Consider the following 21,543-nt stretch of genomic DNA (forward strand, 5'->3'; position numbering starts at 1 on the left):
TTGGAAGCACTTAGTTATAAAACTCTAAGATGCACAAGAATGCAATAGCTTCTCACAAGTGTATAGGTCTCTAAATCTGCTATGTGTGTGTGTGTGTGTTCTACACCATGCATATATAGGAATTATAAGCTAATTTACATGTATACATACTTAACACAAAAATAGAGTACAATTAGAAAAACACTTAGCACATAGTTGAAATGGATTTAAAATCTAAAGACAATTAAAAGGACACATTACACACAGTTTGAGTGCGACTAAAATTTAATTTGAATTATTGATTAAGTTTTCGCTTTAATATATAATATAGATTAGTATAATAAGGATGCTCATTGAGGAATTATTTAGTTTTTGCTCTTAAGAAATTATATTTAGCCACCTAAGTTATGGTGACTTGATTCTATATATGGATCATGTCACCTTAATTAGGACCCAAGTAACATGGCAGCATTATTAAAAAGGAAAAAAGAAAAAAGAAAAAAAGGTAACACATATAGCACCTCTCTCTCTCTCACATAGTAGGGATATTAGGATATGCGATACTTGGGATTTTTTTATAATTTTAGTCATATTCTAACTTAAATTATAAATAATTAAAGGGATCTTCATATGCAGGCAAGTAAGGCAAGGGAGAGGTTGTTTGATCCAAGAATTTGATTAAAAAATGAATTAACGTCAGTATGTATATATGCAAAGAATTTTCAAAGAGCTGATTTCATGTTGCATCTGTATGGGAGAAATATTGCTTAAATTGAGGTAAAAGCAATTTTCACATTATATGGAAATGAAGCTTCTGTAATAATTGTATTTGATATTGATAAAAAAAAAAATTTTAAAAAAAAGTGTACCATCATATGGTTGAGGAATTATCATCCAGAAGATAATTATCATCATCACCTCTACATCATAATATCTTAAACTTAAATGGTTTGATTAAGAATTACGTGATTATCTAGAACTTTGAGATTATCTTCTAAAAAAAAAAAACTAAAATTTAAATTGCACCCTTCTACGGATTGATCAATAATTTTTATTTTATTTTTATTTTTTTTGGGACAGTAGTCAAAGTTCTTGATCCCTATTTGAAGTGAACAGTCAAACTGATCAGTCCACGTTGAGCTACGTAGAGAAAAGAGCAATTTCCAATTATGGAACTGTAGGTCATAAAAAGATGCAGTCATCCCTTCATATTATACAAAAAGATAAAATTAGGTAGGCGAATATTTTTCAAAAAAAAAAAAAAGAATTAAAATTATCAGCTTCGATGTCAAAAAAATTATCAGATTGTATTTAATAGAATTATGATCACCGCACTACAATACCTATGGCCTCCCAGATAAAATTTCATCTGTAATATTGATGAATGCCCTGAAATATTTATTTTCAACACTTTATACATTATTTTTAAAATAAATTAAGTTAATTTTTTATACAATCAATTTAAAATATAGAAATTCAAACCTACTGCGAACTTTGCAACGTGTTCATTCTACACAAATGTTACAGTTTCGTTGTTGTTGTCTCTTACACACTCAAAAAAAAAAAAAAAAAAAAAATTCTATGGCATATATAACCCATGAAATGAAATACCCAAAGTCCAAAACTCTTCTATATATCTCTCTTCTGTTCCACGTTTGAGCGAGTGAGGTGGCTGAGAGTGAGTTTTATTAGACTGTTGGAAATAAAGGAGAGATAATACTTGAATTTTTCTTAGAAATTACATAATTTGATTTTACCAAAAAGAGGTGGCAGAGATGAGGCGTGGACCAAGTCACTGTCTTGAGACAAATCGTGCCGTTTACGGTATATCCGATGTAGTTAGACAAATATTTTCTGCATGTTACCCTTAGGATACAATAGCCCAGCCACCTTTATTGATTATCCTTGCAAGCCTACACTGCTCGTAAGATATAAGCTCTCGTACTTTCTTTTCCCAGAAAATTTTGTAAAAAATAGAATATTTTTGTGAGTAGTTAAGAAGCAAAGATGGTAAGTGTTTAAGACAATAGAAAATTATTTTTAAAAAGTCTGTAGCTTTCTAATTCAAAAAAATAATAAAAAATGTGTCTTAAAACTTTTATTTCTTTCTATATATATATATATATATATATTTGTTGACTTTAAAACTTTAAATGGTCATAAAATTATTGAAATTAATATGTGATGAATAGCTTTCATTATATATATATATATATATTATAAACCGGTCAAAACCTTTACCAAAGTATATACGTTGAGGTGAGGTAAGTTAATAGACAAATCAAGTTTCTCAAAAAAAAAAAAAAGTTTGTCTTTTAGTGTCATAATGCCATTAAAAAAAAAAATTTACAGCCCCTAACGTGGCTTTCTTTTAACTATCAAATAATACTTTCCTTTGAAACTTTGACTATACACAATAATTACAACCAAGAATGGAAAGTAATATATAATATTGTAACCCATTAAAGGTAAATTATATAAATATATAGTTGTACAATATCTTATACTTTCTATCTATAACGTTACTATTAAATACATTAAAAGAAACATTTTAAAGCAAAAGTTTATAAAGGAAATTATACTAAAAATTGGCAATATATGGTATTAAAATTCACATTAATTTTTAGAGATTTCCTAATTAAAACAATTGACAAAAGTTATTCAAATTTTGAATTATATTTGAATTTCAAAATTTAGCAATCAACGTATCTGACATTAAGAAATAATTAATACCCATAAATGAGTATTAAAATAAATATAACATTTTTTATGAAAATATCCAACATCATAGAGAAAGGCATGGAAGTAGACATGGCAAAATGGGTCAGACCCGTTTGACCCGTAATCTGATTGACCAGTTTAAAAATGAGCTGTTTTGACCCGTGACCCGTTTTGACTTGCGACTCGATTGACCCAACCCGAACCCAACCTGACCCGCCTGTTTTGTCACGTCTACCAACGTTGAGTAGATTGAGATTGAGGTGTAATTTTTATAAAATATTTACTTATTCTTCTTTACTTAATATGTTATGTACTCCATTATAGTTTGTCATTCTTTACTTGCCACCTTCATTTTCTCTTCCTACTTTAAATAGATCGAAGATTATACCAAGATTAGTTTCTAGAAAGTTGGAACAAGAGTTGCACCAAATTTGGGTATCAAGTCAAGTGTTTAGTGGTTATTGGTAACAATATCACCAATGAGAATCTAATCACAGTTAAGGAACTCATAAACAATTGACAGATTGCATCTATTTCAAAAAAAAAAAAAATTGTGTTTGAAAAATACGGGTCAACTTGACCTGACTCGCAACCCAACTCAACCCGCGACCCAATTTACCCGACCTGAACCTGACCCAACCCGCCCGTTTTGCCACGTCTACATGGAAGAGAGTTTATTAGCAGAAGAGAGAAGAAAATCAGAAACTCCATCTCTAACATGGGTTACTTTCACTAGGGAGCTCAAGATGTTGGGCTCTTTGGCTGGCCCTATGGTGGCAGTGACTCTAACACAGTACATGTTGGAGGTCATTTCAATGATGATGGTGGGTCATCTGGGTGAACTTGCCCTCTCTAGCACTGCTATTGCCACCTCTCTTTCTGCAGCCACCGGCTTCAGTCTTCTTGTAACCCTTTCTTGTTTATCTTTTTGTTTTCTTTCTTGCCATTTGAAAGAATATCAGTTTAAATACTATGAATCAAAATATGTAAGATTGTTGCAACATTTAAAATTTTAAATAATGGAGCACAATATTAGATTCTAGAAATAAATTAAATCTTAATCATAAAATGAATGAAATTGAGATCCAAATCCAAAGAAATCAAATAGTGGAGGACTATTATTGTATATTTTTTACAAGTATATAATGTGATCACACCTCATTTTATAATACAAAAAGTCTATACAATGAAAATAAGAATCATAAAAATATGCAATCAAATGTATAAGTGAGAATTATCAGAAAGATTATGTGATTACTTACTTATTAGTTACTAGGGTTGAAGTAAAATTGGCCGAAACAAACAGATCCAAAGATATTTAAAAAAAATAAAAATAAAAATAAAAAAACTCACGGATTGGTCTTGAACTTCCATCTTCTTAATCTTCTTCTTCTTAACAATTTTCTTATTATTCCCGAAAGGAACAATTACTTTTCTGCCACTGCCACTGGGAGATTCAACCACCTCCCCTTCCAATACAGACGAAGAAGATCCATTGCCACCACCATCAATTGCTCCCTGAGTTCCATTCAAAACACCGGCGTCACCATCATCGTCTACGGTGGCGTCAGGAACCAACTTGGCGACGCGCATCAACAACGCCTTCTCGACGATCTTTAGGCTCAAATCTTCATTCGTCGCTTTGTCGTCATCGTCGTCGCTACTCAGTACGAAGAAGGAATTCAACAGTTTGCAGAGCCGCTGGGTTCTGCTTCGTCTAGCAAAAGGCTGGGTTGAAGGTGGGAGATGGTCTAACATGGTGGTGGTCCTTAAATCTCTCCTTCACAGTGCCTTACGACTCTCTCCCTCCCCCTGTCTCTTGTGAAATCAGTGATTTCATTGGGTATAAAAATAACCTCTCTTTGGTTTTCACGTTTGATAGCAAAATTAAGAAAAAAACTTAATTAGCACAGTTATTCACTTAGATCCGATACATGGAAGTGGTTTTAATGAGAATGGGCTCACACACATTTAGCCATGGAGCAAAATTCAACTTCAGATTCTAATTGAACAATTGAAATGATAATTATGAACTGATTGCCATATAGATGTAGACACATGGCACAAAATTAGAGTTCTAATTTGGAATTGCAATTTGAGTTTCTCTCTGCTTCACCTATTATTTTATATATAGATTAGAGGAATTCAATAGTAATAGTTGACAAGGACTAGATTTGGTATGATCATTGGAGCTAGTGATTGCTTACTTAAAGGGAATCAATAGTAAAAGTGGTTGACAAGGACTAGATTTGGTATAATGGTTGCTAGTGATTGCTTTAAAGATAATGTGTGATTATTTCCTTAGAACATCTCAATGTAAAAGATGTGGTTGGTTTGACTAGATTTAATATCTTCCCTTAATAAAAGCGCCTTCAGATAGGGAGGATCATGTTCCATTCAAATTCTTCAATTTTTTTTCTTAAATTTGTAAAAATGTTAAACTCGACTTGAAAAAAAGGAAACTTTTATTACTTGTCTTGTGAATAATAAATTTGAAAGATTAAAATTAAATGAAGCAATCAATGTCGGTTACTTAACCGACCTCCGGCAAGTATAAATAAGGACCAAGGAGTTCCCACGTCTGTAGTAGCAGAGCACCATCTTTCTAGCGTGTGAGTGTCTTAGTGTCAAGTAAGAGTGTTAAGTGTAGTGCATAGGTGTTATATATTAAGTGAAGTGAGTGCATTATAAGGTTTTTTTTTTTTTTTTTTTTTAATTTTTAATTTTAGAAAGGAGTGCATTATAAGTTGGTGTGAGCAATTCAGGGAAAGAAAAAAAAAAAGTTGGTGTGTGCAGTGTTTCATTATTCTGTATCAGTTTCATAATGTTAGACTTAGACACGTGTATCAATTTCCTGATGAGAAAATATGAATTCGGTCATCTGATGTGAGATTGATGAATTCACACTGGAAATACCATTTTTCCGTAAAAAAAAGAAAAAAAAAAAGAGTTTCATGACGATAGATAATTGAATTTAATATGCATAATAAGGACCATATTAGCGATCAATGGGATAAAATCCCATCCCAATAATTAGAAATAGAAAATACTTAGATACTTTTGAAATATAGTGAAATTTTACTTTCTCTTCTCACATTTATGATAGATTTTACTATAAATTTAATAAATAAACCTTATCATAAATGTGAAAAGAGAAAATACTACCATTTATCGTACATGAGAAGTATCTAAAAATTACTTATAAGAAATAACAGCCTTCTCTTTTGCGGTGTTACTTTATTGTGAGTTGTGACCCACACCAACAGTACGGGGAGAAGACTGCAGTAGATGGGAAGGGGTGATAGTTTAATTCATGATGTTTGGATATTTAAAAGAAGATGGGAAATGATTTGAGGGGAATTAAAAAAATGATATCTTATTTTTACTCCTCCCAAAAACTTTTTTGTTTTTGTTTTTTGGAATCCCCCAACAACTTATTTTTAATTCTTCAAACTGGGACATTTCAACATATGGAGGAATGTGACTAAGAATATGCTGCTACAATTCCATAACATTGCTTTACCTGTGATTCGGATGACAATTATGAATACTTGCAGAGAAAAACCATTTGGTTGGAATATAAATAAAATATAAAAATTATTTTCTCACTAACAAATGGCAGTAATACACTATAAAAAATGATGGACGATTATAGATTAATTTTCTAAAAAAGAAGTAACATTAAATTTGTTTACCTAGTTATTGAGATCAACAGAACTTAAACTTATTTATTTCAAAGAACTTTGTACGTTTTTAGACCACTTAACGTAAGTTGTTTAACCTAGTTATTTACCAAAGTGATTACTTAAATAAATTATTCAGTTCTAGGTTAACACAATAAAATCATATCATGTAAATAATGCGAAAATATAAAGAACACAATGATATGATAACCCAGGAACACCTAACCGGTAAAAAACCTGAGGAAGATTTAACCTAGCTATCTTCATGGTAAAACAAATCCACTATGAAAGAATTGAAGTTTTTACAATAAAACTTAGACCACAACTTTCTCAAAAAAAAAAAAAAAAAAAAACTTATACCACTAATATCCTATTGTAGCATTGAGTAGAAAACTTACTACCTCAATTCCATGATAACTCCAAGTCCATGGACTATTTCACTACAAAAAATAAAAAAAATTCTATAGCCGCATTTTTAAAATGTGGCTATAGCTCTTGAAAACATGGCTATAGGTCAATTTGGCATATAGCCGCATTTTTTTAGCCATGTTTTCAGTTGTGGCCTAAAACCTGTAACTATAAGTCTGAGGGGTCTATAGCCGCGTTTTTAAAAATGCAACTATAGGCCAAGGCCAATGGCCGTGTTTCTAAAAACACGGCTATAGGACATACTTTAGCCACATTTATAAAACGCGGCTATAAGGGACAACTACAGCCACATCTTAAAAATGCGGCTATAACCCTTTTTTTTTTTTTTGGCTAGATGGCAAATGCATTGGATATAGATTTCTACACTAACTTATTTTACAATAATTATTTTAGATTTCTACAATAATTTTAGATTTCAAATTTTACATAAATCTACAATAATTTACTCTTAGATTTCTCATTTTCCCTTTCAAAATCACAAACCCAAATACAAAAATCACAAACTCAAATACAGAAATCACAAGAAATAATACATAAAAATCACAAACCCATACATTAATCCTATATATATAACCCAAATACATTAAAAAAAAAAATTCTTACTTTACAACAAGATTTGCCACAAGTTCAAATATATACAAAATAAATCCCCCAAATCCAAACCCGGGACCATTACATCAAGTTCAAAAATCTACAAATAGGATGAACGAATGTTGAAGATGCTATTATGTTAGTAAAATTCATTCATAAATAGGTTTTCAACACTATGTAAAATTCTTAAGGTGTGTTTCATTGGATTTATCGTACAAATAAAGATAGTAAAAAGAATATTAGGCAGCAATAATTTTGATATATTATCCTCTTCTCCATTAACATGTTCTAACAATTGTAGGTTTTTCCCCCTTTAGCACTAGGATTTCAGAAGTTCAAATAAAGAACAAAGATTTGCATAACGTATACTTCATATTGACATACATCAATTGCACCAAAAAATGACAAGACATACAATATACTTATATTACAAATAATCTTTATTTTCATTATTCACATCATCTTTGCCAAAATAGAATAAACAATCTACTACTACTACTAATAATAATAATAATAATAATCAAAGTCCTATCTGAAAACAGTTCACTAAATATAGAAGTCATCAAATACTATAAGAATGACTCTTTTTTTGCCTAGGTAATACAATCTTATGACCACGTAAGTATGTTCTATATTGTTTTAATTACTTTAAATTACAATCAATTGTCTCCTCCTCTTCTTCTCAAAAAAAATATATATATATATATAAAATAATAATAATAATAATTGTCTCCTCCATTATATTAGAAAAAAAAAAGTTTCGGTTTTAATTATTTTTTCCATTACTTAATATCAAGAAGTCACAATAATCATTCAAATAATAGTTAGATTCTTACTCATCTATATATATATGAATAGATCAACAAACCATAATATGGAGTCTACAAGTATAAGAGTAATATTCAACCGCACCAAAATTTACACGAAGATTTGTCTTTTTTTTTTACTTCTTTTTTTATTCTTATTATGTCAATTTAAATTCATCGTTTTTGTAAAACCATGTTTACTCAACACTATTTAATTACAAAGTTTCTTGGGTATGTCATATATTTGATGGCTGACAAAATGATTCTTACGTGGTAAAAATTTCCTTTCGATGATTCACAAAATGATTCTTAAAGTATTATTATTATATATTTTTACTTTAAAATAAGTACCATACAATGATCATTAATAATATTCTCATGCATCACGTGGGTCTACGGCTAGTTATATTTAAAAATTGACACATCAAATTATAAGATTTGTAATATCTTTAATCATCTGGTTAAAGTTTTACTTTAAGAGATTTGTTACTCGACCATTTTAAGAATGTTTTGGTATCACATTTATGAGAAATATAAAAATTTACTGAAAAAAATTTCTTTTTTCTTTTCCTATTAAAAAACTACTAAAAATGTTTTATAAACCAACACAGTTAGGACATTCATTAACTTTTCCTTATCTTTAATATTAGTATTTTATTTTTGATAGCTACAACAAAGATGAGGGAGTTTCAAATCTAGATTTTCATTTAAAATGAGAACAATCAACGTCAATGCCACTAAATTAGAAGGTGCTTGACTTTAACATCACTCTTAAGATAACATTAAAAAAAAATAAATAAATAAATAAAAAATAATAAAATAAAAAAAAAAAAAAAAAACCAAAATAGAGACATGGAGGTGATAGTTACAATTTACAACACATACATATCAAGAAAAAAAAAAAAAAGGCTTTTTAGTGCATTTGAGAAAGTTAGATTGGTAAGACTATAACCCCCATCAACAACCAGGTTCATTCCATTCACATACTTAGACTTTTTAGTGCATTTGAGAAAGTTGGATTGGTAAGACTATATCCCCCGTCAACAACCAAGTTTATCCCACTCACATATTTAGCCTCATCACTCCCCAAATATAGTGCCGCCTCAGCAATATCTTCAGGCTCCAATACCACTCCCTTCAAGTTTGCACAAGATGAAACCACATCCTCCACCTTATTTTTCTCCATCATCCCCATAACTTTTCTTAGCATAGGAGTTGCAGCTGAAAAAGGAGACACACAATTAACTCTTATTCCATATTGTCCCAACTCCACACTTAAGTTCTTAGTCATTCCCACCACAGCATGCTTTGATGCCACATAAGAATGTGGAACATCGCTAGCCATTACTGAAGCAATGCTTGAGGTGAAGAGAATGCTTCCTTTTTTAGCTGGAATCATAACCCTAGCAGCATGCTTGGCACCCAAGAAAGCACCGTAAACGTTCACGTCTAAAACCCTTTTGAAATCTTTGTTTTCTGATTCTAAAATTCGTGATTCCATGTTGCCTGAAATGCCAGCATTGTTGAACATGATGTCTAGCTTTCCATACTTGGATACAGCCATGTCTACAGCCCTTTCGACATCAGATTCATTCGTTACATCACAATGGATGTAAGAGATGGATTCAGAGCTAATGTCGTTGCAAACTAAGTGGCCAAGCTCGTCTTGGACATCAGCAATAAGGACCATAGCACCATGTCGAATAAAAAGCCTTGCAGTGGTCTCACCTATGCCACTGGCACCACCGGTTATTAATGCTACCTTACCTTCTAACCTTCAAGGACAAAGAAATAAGGAAACTAAAATTTATTAATCTAAACTCTTAGCTAATTTTTAATATAACATAAATTATAGAAAAAAAAAAAAAAGTGAATTAGAGGGTATAGAAAAAAAAAATGTTGTTATAAGAATACCTTTTGGTGATGGGAGTTGATGAAGAATTAGCATTCATCTTTTCCTTAAAATTGATGTGAAATCTCTGCCAAATCAAAGATGTGAGTTACAGGAAGGTTGAGTTTGGTGATGGAGAGGTGGCGGGGGTAGTGATACAATAAATAAGTTACTTTTAACTAATTTTAGCATCTGAAGTTTCGTGCTAACGTAAAAGATATCAAAAACAACTAATGTCTTATTCAGATTAATTTAAGGTCATTCGAAAGTGTATAAATCAATTTTAAATCTTTTGACAAAATTATAAGAGAAATATTATGTTCACAACATTTTCATAAAAAATTGTAAATGCTATATTCTAATTGGCCATTACTAGTGGGAAAAAAGAAATTCTAGTGATGAATTCAAATTAAAACCAATAATAACTTATCAACTAAGATTTTTTGCGAAAATATTATAGATGTAGCACTTTCTTAAATTATAAAAATCTAAACTAGGCATATGAAAAGAAATTTCCTGGCTTTAAATGAAACTTTGCGTCCAATTGAGTCACAAATCTTATAGATAATCAAATTGACTATTTGACCGGCATGATTTAAGAAAAATGATAACTAAAGCTATCTACATGTTTAAGATGATGTTTATCCAAGAAAAACATGTTTAAGATGACAAGCCTAATCCTAATAAAGGCATAGGACCATCAAATTATTTTTTTTCATACAATATAGAAATTCTACTCTAGCGGTCTAGTCTAATCTAAGTGTATATGTGTGTGTGAAGCTCCCTTTTGAAGACTTGAACTTCAGCCCTTGCCCTCTATACCACAAATTTATTGAAAATATTTTACTTGTACAACAAATTTATTAACCATGTATTATGTAAGGTTATTTTAGGATTTAGTATCAAGGTGGTCGATACCGTTCTAGTACCAGCTGGTATGTATATCAATATCGAAACGCCAACATTTCGTACCGGTTTAAATACCGGCCGATTTTGGGCATTACTAGGCGTACTAGCCGGTATCAAAAAAAAAAAAAAAACTTTTTTTTTTTTTTTTTAGTTTTGTAATTTGAATTTTTTAAGGACAAAATAGTAACTTACTTGCATTAACTTATTAATTTTATTTGTTTTCTTAGTATGCAATGAACAATTAAGTTTTCTGTTATATATATATATATATATATATACATATATATATTTTCTTTCAATTGATGATAAAGTCTAAAATCATGAATAATTTGTTCTGAATTGAAGTAATGTTTTATGGTAAACTTTTATATTTATTATAATTCACACACACACACATATAAAATAATGGTAAACTTGAAATGGTACACCGGTATTAATTGATACCGAAATATATTGTTCTACTGGTCAAACTGGTATAGCCGGAGATTAATTCCCTTGTTTAGTATTATATAAATATGATATCTCACATTGAGTTCATTATAAAACTGTACTCGGTATAGTAAAGATATAATTGTTAAGGGCTTTCTTATGTGAACGTAGGTCGAACCATGTAATCCACATCTTCCCTCTATAAACAATCCTACGTTCTAGCTACTTAAGATGGCCAAGATCAAGTGGCTACAAACTTTCGTACTTATATCTATCTTCAAGCCATATTAAGGAGAGGAGAAATAAAGCTAGCCCTAACAAGTGGAGAACATATGGTTGAAGTATGAATTTCTAAATGTAGGTCATCAAGTTTATTTTGATTAACAATCTTATTAATGAACAAATGTATACGCACAAGTGCAAAAATGTGAATCTAATAGCTAAAATGTACATATGCCAATGTGACATGCATACACACAATGATAGAAAATTGAATTAATATTAAAATTACATTCAATTTTATTACAAAAATAATACCATATATAAAATTTTAATTATATTTAAAAATTGTTATATCAAATTATAAGATTTGTAATATCTTTAAGCATCTAGTTGGATATAAATGGGGATGGCTTGACGTTCTTTCGATTAGTGCTAGTGACTCGGTGAGCACTGAGCAGTGCACTATACCCAAAAAAAAAAAAAAAAAGTGATATGAAACATAGATTGAAACCCGCCAAAAAAGGTGGGAAAAACGCATGACTTCTTTTTGACTTGCCAATGGCTGTCTTCACAAAAATAAATACAGTTTCGATGTCTTCTCTTACCATCCATCGATAAGGTATAACAATAAAATACTAATTCCATAGACATACATAGCCCATGAAATGATATACTCCACTAAAATCTGAAAGTTACAAAAACTTTTTCTCTCTCTCTCTCTCTCTCTCTCTCTCTCATTCCAAGCTCTAGCTAGTGAGGCGGCTGAGACCAGAGAGTTTCACGAGCCACAGAGATAGAGAAAGACATGGAAGAGAGTTTATTAGCAAAAGGGATCCAAGAAGATGATAAAAGAAAATCAGAAACAAATCCATCATCTCTAACATGGGCTACTTTCACTGAGGAGCTCAAGAGGTTGGGCTCTTTGGCAGGTCCTATGGTGGCAGTGGCTCTATCACAGTACATGTTGCTGATCATTTCAATGATGATGGTGGGTCATCTGGGTGAACTTGCTCTCTCTAGCACTGCTATTGCCATCTTTCTCTCTGGAGTCACTGGCTTCAGTCTTCTTGTAAGTCTTTGTTTTGTTGTTTCCAACTTAATTATTATATATTTTGTTTTCCTGCGTATAGGATTATTAATTTTTTTTTTCATTAACTCTACTAATAGAGCCTTCTTCTCGAAGAATAAGAGATCAGAGATTTAAACTTCAATTATATAAAAAATTAATTGAAATTTTAGTGTAATGATAAAAGGTTATATATATATATATATATATATATACATATATTAATTTTGTGTCTGAGTTTAGCTTATAAAAAGCTACGTCAGATTCTTGATTCCCTCATCTGGTTTTGGAAATTAGGTTTTAGGCTCTTTGGATGCTTAAATCAAAATATTTTATTTGGATAGTTTAAAAGATCAATAATTTGAATTTGGGCCAGCTAAAGATTTTAGAACCTATCCTTTGATTTGAAATAACATCTAATTAGATGTTATAAGCATTTGGTCAGCATATGGATGAAATTTAATAATTACAATCTCACTATCAAACGGCACTGACACACCAAAAAAATGGCAGTGACATGAATGGGTGAAGTCATGCATTTACAAAAAAATATATATTGGATGATTGTCAGTTGAATGTTCTAAAAAGAAATATCATTAAGTTTGTTGACATAGTTACTGAGATGAACAGGACTTTGACTTATCTATTTTAAAATTCAAATAGCTAAGTGAATTTTCTATTTTGTATGCGGTAAACAGTTAGGAATGGCAAGTGCACTCGAAACTCTATGTGGACAAGCGTATGGAGCTCAGCAGTATCAAAAAATTGGAATTCAAACTTACACTGCTATATTTTCTCTAATCTTGGTCTGTCTTCCTTTGTCTTTGATATGGATCTACGTGGGAAAGTTACTAACCTTCATAGGCCAAGACCCTCTAATTTCACGCGAAGCTGGAAAATTCACAATTTGGCTTGTTCCTGCACTCTTTGCATATGCAACACTTAACCACCCGTTAGATACTTTCAAACACAAAGTCTAGTCAAGCCAATGCTTATAAGCACTTGTGCTATTCTATGTTTTCATATACCTTTATGTTGGGCGTTAGTTTTCAAGTCTGGACTGAAAAACCTTGGAGCAGCTTTAGCTATTTGTATTTCATATTGGTTGAATGTGATTTTGCTCGGATTATACATGAAGTACTCTCCTGCCTGCACAAAAACCCATGTTCCACTTTCTATGGATCAGTTCCAAGGAATTGGGGAGTGTTTTCGTTTTGCCATCCCTTCTGCTATAATGATTTGGTATTTTTTTTTCATTTCCTCTAGTTGTAAAGAAAACTGTATGTTTTTATTTAGTGTTTTTGTTCCTTTTTGATGATTGCAGTCTCGAGTGGTGGTCTTTTGAGCTTCTTATACTATTGTCTGGGCTTTTACCAAATCCGAAACTCGAAACTTCAGTTCTTTCTGTATGGTAAGTTTCTTGTAGTAGTTCATAAGAATAATACTATGGCTCTTCTACAAATTAATTAGAATATTTTTTTTGCCTAATCTATATGCACTGACATGATCCATTCCTCTAAAGAATCTGATTGTTAGAATTTTTTGTCAACTTTTCTTGACAGCCTCAATACAATCTCAGCAATCTATACAATACCAATGGGATATGGTTGTGCGGCAAGGTTTGCTCAATAACTGAACATATTTATACATACATGGAAAGACATTTATATACTCAGATTACTAGTGTTTATTATGGTTAATGTTGTGTTATAGTGAAAAGCTCTGACACCACTTTTGGAATAACACTCCAGAATTTTTTTTGAGCAAATAACAATAAAGGCAAATAAATCAATAAGCGCACACATAGAAACATAAAAATGTTTGGCATACAGCCTACTTATACAATTAATGAATTACACCAATAAAATTGAAATTTATTATAAGAACATATAATGGAATGGGCCGACACTAAAAATCTAACAGTAACTAAGCCAACTTTTTTTCCATACCAAGAAAAACCAAATAAGTAACCAAATGCAATTAGAAATTTGAGGCAATTCCCAAAAAAATTGCATATTTCTAAGAATTTTCTCCTTTTGGTTTAGTACCCGAGTTTCAAATGAATTAGGAGCAGGGAATCCACAAGCTGCTCGTGTAGTTGTCTTTGTTGTGTTGTTTCTTGCAATCATCGAGACTAGTATAGTAAGCACGATCCTTCTTGCAAGCCGGCAAGTATTTGGATACACTTTTAGCAATGAGAAGGAAGTTGTGGACTATGTCACAACCATGGCTCCTCTGTTTTCTTTGTCCGTTATATTAGACAGCTTACAAGGGGTCCTCGCAGGTTAAAAAATCTCTCTTTTTTGCCAGTGACTAATGTCTATAAAGAATATAAGTTTTGCACAATTCTATCTAGCGTTTGTTAGCTCAGGTATTGCTAGAGGATCAGGGTGGCAGCATATAGGGGCTTATGTGAACCTGGGGGCATTCTATCTTTGTGGAATTCCAGTTGCTGTAATTCTGAGTTTCTTGGCAAAGTTAAGAGGAAGGGGCCTTTGGATTGGAATACAAACTGGTTCTTTTGTTCAGACAGTTGTGCTCTCTATTATAACAAGTTGTACAGATTGGGAAAAACAGGTCTATCCTCCACTTTTATCTCTTGATGCTTTTGTTCTTAGTCTGGCTCAGAATTCCTTTTTGCTTTGTTTCATTGCCAAAACACTGGAAGGAGGAAAAGATCCAAAATATTGGAATTTTTTAATATCCATTGGCCCTGAATGCTTATTAAATTCTCATATTTGATTATTTGCTCATTTTCTTCTATATATTTGGATTTTCCTCTATCCTCTTGGCAATTGACTAAAGAACCTCCCTAAATAAATGGTTATATGGACAATGTCAGTCACTGTGAACCCCATAGTGATAATCAATCACAATTAAAAACTTCACAATGTAATTACCTAAGAACTTTAGAAGAACATAATCCCATCAAAGAAAGGCAATTGAAACACAATTGTCAAATCTGCCTTATGTAGTGTAACTTACATATAATCTCCCTTCAAGGGGCGGAGCCATGTATACAGTAGGGGCGCGATGCCCCCACTCCCAAAAAAAAAAAAAAGAGTAAAAATTAGAGTAACAAATAATATCATTAAAACATAATTTTCACACAAAAGCAGACATGAAAATATATGAACATCTATGCAAATTATTGACAAAAAAAATTGTTCAAGGATCAGAGGGCTTTTTCAATACATAAACCCATACCCATTGCCAGCTTTCAATCAAATACAAAGATCAGAGAGCTTTTTCCCACAAACACAGACAGTATTATTATTAAAAGTATAGAACAACTAGCAGATCTACCAAATAGGAAAACAAAACCCTTTCAGCAACAAACATATTTAAAAAGGAAATGGGTCACGACGGAGGAATACCTGAGCTGAGCTGAGTGAGGGAGGGAAGCACCGCCTTGGGTCGGAGGAGATCGTCCGTGACGAAATGGGGAAATGGGTGACGTTAGTGTTGTTGCTCGTCGGCGCCGCTGGGAAATGGGTCACGACGGAGGAGATTCTAGGCCGTGTACACGTCGGAGAGTTCGATGTTGTTCACTGGCGAGTGGTGATGATCCTGACGAGGCGAGAAAGCTTGAGAAATTTGAATGGGTTTGGGTTTCCTCGTCGACGCCGCTAGGAAATGGGTCACGACGGCGAGATGGCGCCGCTGTACACGTCGGACACTTCGGCGTTGTTCACCGGTGATGATGGTACTGACGAGGCGAGGGAGGTTGAGACATTTTTCTGGGTTTGGGTTTCTGCTTTGGGAGAGAGACAGGGCTGAAGGGGAAGGGGAAATTAGAAAAAGAGAAATATTGATGGGGGATGAAAATGGTACGCGGGTAACAAAACATAAGTGGTCTGACACAGTAATAGTTGTGCGGTTCATAAATTGTGCGAAAAAATTGAGTGATGAAAATAAAAGTAATGTTGTCAAATGAGTGTGAAAAAATAAGTGATTAGTGATGAAAAATGCTTACCTATATAGGCTCTTAAATGCTTTAAGATTTTCATGAATTTTACTCATATTATTCCATTTTAAGGAGGTTATTTCTTTTTGAGCTTTCTTGATATTTTCGGCAAGCAAGGCAAGGGAGAGGATATTTCAAGGGAAACTTCCAAGAGATAATGATGTGACTGAGCAGAGAACTATGGTGAGCTAATTTTCTTTGATGTCAGCACCATCACTATAATGTTAGGTCAGGAAGTGACCCCACTGAGGAGGAAAATCCAGCAGAGTTTAAAGTGTAAGAATTCAAATCCAATTAAACTCTAAAGCTGATTTAAGAAAAGTGAATCAGTGGATAAGTTTCCAACACATCCAAACGAGCATCAGTTATTGTTGGCTTAGTGGAGGCCAGGTCGGCTAAGTCAGCTTACTTTTGATGAATATACATAGAAGGTTTTACTGAGGCAAATTATGAATGTCTGTGTGCAAGTTCATAGGTTTCTAAAGTTCTAGTAGGTGTTTGTGTACTGAGCATATTTGTTGATTATGTTATTTTGATGTGTAATGCATGTAATGGGACTCTTATTTATGTACTGTAGTACTCCAGAGCATGTGTTGTAATTTTGAGTAATATTCATGAGTTGTCGTACTGGTGAGGACTAATTAAGGAGAAACAAAGCTAAATGAATGAACTTATCAGCTTTTTTTCCTTTCTCTTATTGGTGGAAGACCCAAATCACTGCAACCCAGTAAGGCAATGACATATTGACATACTTGAGTTTGGTTTAGAATTTAAAGTAACCTAGCTAGATAGAAATTGGCATAGCCATTTGATAAGGTTTAAGTAAAACTTTTGTTTAAAATTATCAATTCTTCCTCCATAGAGCCTGTGTGATTTCCATGGAATTATATATAAAAAACAATATTCACAACCCAGATTAAAAATCCTCTTGGCACTTCATCATGAATTAAGGTAAACAGCTTATTCTTAAAAACAAGGAGGCAAAGAAGCCTGGTAGTTCTCAAATCCTCTAGGCATCAAAACTTGCATCAGGCAAGGTTTTTCTTTCTATGTTCATCTTTCTACGAGCTCATGTATTACTATGTGTTGATAATTGCCTCAAATTATCAACATATATGATGACGATGTTGGTTCCTTTGTATAAGTTCAGGCACTGCTTGGATTTTGTTGGCGTTTGCAGCTGGTGATAACGCTTAATTAGGGGCTCTGATGGAGGAGTTTCATTCATGATTCTTTATCAAAATTCAAGCGAAAAAGGTGAAATTTTTTTAATTGGTGGCTTGAATGAGTGCACATGAGTAACCACTTAGGTTTATATCAAATTAAAAAAAAAACTTAATATCAAACTAATACGTATGATGCATCAGCAATGATTTATTCCCAAATGCATGCATTTTTCAACTAAAGGTAACAATTCCACTGTACTCAAAAACTTTTTAACTGCTAGTACATACAGAAGTCTTTTGCCCTTCACCAATCACCATGCTTGGACGATAATGACTATTGGCTGTTACTTTAGAATGGCAAATGGGTTTGTACTTGCCCTCAGGTCTCCATCTTAGCCCTTGTATGAAAAAAGCGCACTGTGCATGTGAACCCATGTACTACTATAAGCTTAGAAAAGTGTTACAAAGTAACTAAGTGAGAGAAAGTAGGCTACATATATATATAGCTGGGTAAGACTCGGACACTTCGTGCAACACACTTAGGTTCGAGTCCCACTACCTGCAAAAGTCCACTGGTGGGCATCCTTAGTGGGGTTAAAATCCCGCACAGACAATAACCATAAATTCGGTTTGCCTAGCGCCCCTGTTCGAGGTGTAATATAACTATAAATCCCCCATTTTTATTTATCAAAATATATATATATATATATATAGCCATGCAAGCGAAGGCCGTGTAATATTTACTAGTACTATAAAAATATTGAAAATTGCCTAATGTGAACAAATTCTTAAACCCATCTACTAGGAACTTGTGCATGGTGAAGATATCAATTTGTGTTTGTCTTCCAATAAAGACAATGAGTCCAATTGTACGTTGTCTGTTATAGCTAGCTCAAAAAATCACTGCCAGCTATTGCTCATGTTCTGCATTAGCAAATTAGGATCTCCTTGATCCTCGCTATATATTAATAACAACATAATAGTTATGCTTGAGCCAAGAGATGAGATTGAATATGCCTATGAGACAGCCAATATCAGGTTTGCCTTGTTTAGATCTATTATTTTAGCCCAATTTTTCCCAAAGAATATAAATCCATACACGGGGAGACTCACAGTGAAATTAAGGCTTAAGGAAATTTGTGCAGCTTCATTTCTAAAATCCATACTACAAACACTTTCAAATCACATGGCCGAGCTGCAAGAGACCAATCCATACCTTTGTATTGTACCATAAGGGTACTTTTGTACACGTCCTGTTTTTACATCAAACTTTTTGGGTCTTGATTCTAATTAATATTGAGTTCAATGAGATTTTGAAGTAGAATTAATTAAATGAGTAATATGCAAAGAGTGGGAACATATATATATATATATATATATTTATTTATTTATTTAAAACTAAAGTTGAGAAAAAATCCAATTATATTTTAAATTGGATTTTAATTGTAGTCCAATTTTAAGTCATGTGTCTCGTCTATTTTTTTTTTTAGTTTTTGTACCAAGTGAATTATTAGGTGCAAAAATCGAAGAGTCCAAATCTCATTAGATTCTAAATTGAATTTCAATTGGAATTCAATTTTATGCCAAATAATTTAATTTTTTATTTTTATTTATGTGGCAAGTAAATTATTTGATGCAAAAATAATTGAAAAGTCCAAATCTAATTAAATTTTAAATTTATATATATATATATATAATGAAAAATCATTATATATTTTAAAATTCATAACTTAAAAATATGTAAATTATAACTCTTACATCATATATAATTTAAACTCATGCACATGTATAATGGTGATTGATTAATTATTTTTGATTATATATGTTCATATACATGGTACTATATATTAGTTTTTTATATTGATGCCGACAGGCCCCAGGCCCGAGAAATAGATTTTGTTTTTGTTACTTGTTTTTCTGTCACATCATTTATTAATTAGTTTTTTATATGGATGCCGACAGGCCCGAGGAAATAGATTTTGTTCTTGTTAGTTGTTTTCCTGTCACATCATTTATTAGTTTTTTTTTTTTTGGAATAACATTAGTTTATCATTGTTAATTATTAATTATACGAAGATGTTTTTGGACTTTCTTCTCACAAAAAAAAAAAAAAGAGAGATATTTTTGGACTTTTCCTTGGAGATGAAAATGCATGAAAGGAACTTCTATAACTTTTCCGAAAGTGAACCCTGGCTCGTCAGATGTGGAACGAACGCAACACGTGAACTTTCTTCTAACCCGTACAATTATTGTGGGTTTCAATATTTTGATAATGTCAACACTCTTTTTTCCAGCATGCCATTTTTGCTCACACTTCGTCATCCATTACATATTCAGGCATTATGAATTACACTTTGTTCCTAAAAGCTGTATCCATGACGTTATGTCTCTTGCACAGTAATGCTTGTAATATAAACATATTCTTGAGACTTGGTTGGGTGTTATTCCAAACTTGACTCTCCCATATTGCATATCCCTGGTTTTTCTATTGAATAAAATATGGAAAATACCATGAACACAAAAAGTTTCATAATTTTTACCATAACTCATTATGTGATGAGTTGTGAATAGCAAAGACCACATAATGAGTCCACATCTTTACCGTTCACAATTCACAACATAACGAGTTGTGACAAAAGTTATAAGACTTTATATGTCTCTAATTAACATTACTCATAAAATATTTGTTGGCATTACAATAAAAAACAAAAGAAGGTAATGTGATCTCTTTGTAATCATGTTGTCAATTACTTTTTTTTATTGGTCGTAGACGTAGTGTTATATATGGAATTTGACTAAACTCATGACTTTTGCTTTTGGGTCCTACAAAAAGAAGGAAGATTACTAGTTGTAATTACTAATTACTAATTTGAGTCAATGTTGAGTTGGGTTAAAAATTGTCTCAAATTGCTTATTTGATTTGGTTTGGGTTTTTTTTGTTGGTGGAATGAAATTCTACTCCTTCTTAAAACTAAGATTGGTTGTGAAAACTATATGGGCTTGGAAAAAATCTTACAAATAAATAAAAGGAATGAAGAAAACTAAAAAAATAATAAAAGATACAACACAACACATAAGAGAAGAACCCTTAAAATGTGCATAATAAGGATGAAGAATAGATAAGTTTCTATTGCCCTAATCTAATTGCAGCACAGGGCAGCATGCCAAAGGATGAAGAATAGATAAGATTGCACAACAAAACAAACCCCAAAAATAATAAAAATAATAAACAATTAAGAAACCTAATATATATCACACATAAACAGCGACGGAGTCAGGAAATTTAGGTCGGGGGCAAGATTAAAAGACAAGATTGAAAGTCAAAAACTAATCTAAAAAAATTTAAACGTGAATATTAAGATTATGCAATATACCTGTGACTATATAAACGTGACTCAATGACTTGAATTCTTTAAAAAACTCAACTTGAATGCTTTTAAAAACTCAACAGAAACTCTAATAGCTTGTTTGAATAGAGGGAAGTAGAGTAAAGTGAGGAAGAGTAAGATAAATTATCTTATTTAGATTTTTTTTAAAAAAACAAAGAAAGAAATTTGGAGGGGTTCTAATTATTTCTAACCCTTCATTTTCAATTCCCCTAAATTAGAGAGATATAAAGAAAGAGTAAAACATAAAAATATTTGACCAAATTAAGTAAAGGGGAAAATAATTCACTTTAAAACT

The 21,543-nt window shown here is 32.0% G+C and overlaps 1 protein-coding gene and 1 pseudogene across 2 annotated transcripts; one reads left to right on the top strand and one right to left on the bottom strand.

Moving 5' to 3' along the window:
- Positions 1 to 9,056: 9,056 nt before the first annotated feature.
- On the bottom strand, positions 9,057 to 16,765 carry LOC115974624 (secoisolariciresinol dehydrogenase-like). Of its 2 annotated transcripts, none has more exons than XM_031095061.1 (3): positions 16,104 to 16,765; positions 10,124 to 10,188; positions 9,057 to 9,984 (listed from the first exon to the last, which is right to left on the bottom strand). In XM_031095061.1, exons 2-3 carry the CDS (start codon positions 10,159 to 10,161, stop codon positions 9,189 to 9,191), a joined length of 834 nt encoding a protein of 277 aa, XP_030950921.1. In that variant the 5' UTR covers positions 10,162 to 10,188; positions 16,104 to 16,765; the 3' UTR covers positions 9,057 to 9,188. The 2 variants fall into 2 exon arrangements, with proteins under 2 accessions (XP_030950921.1, XP_030950911.1); XM_031095051.1 differs by lacking the exon at positions 16,104 to 16,765 and adding an exon at positions 13,509 to 13,593.
- Positions 12,171 to 16,057, top strand: LOC115974641 (annotated as a pseudogene).
- Positions 16,766 to 21,543: the final 4,778 nt, after the last annotated feature.

The sequence above is a fragment of the Quercus lobata genome, chromosome 1, assembly GCF_001633185.2.
Source record: "Quercus lobata isolate SW786 chromosome 1, ValleyOak3.0 Primary Assembly, whole genome shotgun sequence".
In the NCBI taxonomy this organism is placed as follows: domain Eukaryota; kingdom Viridiplantae; phylum Streptophyta; class Magnoliopsida; order Fagales; family Fagaceae; genus Quercus; species Quercus lobata.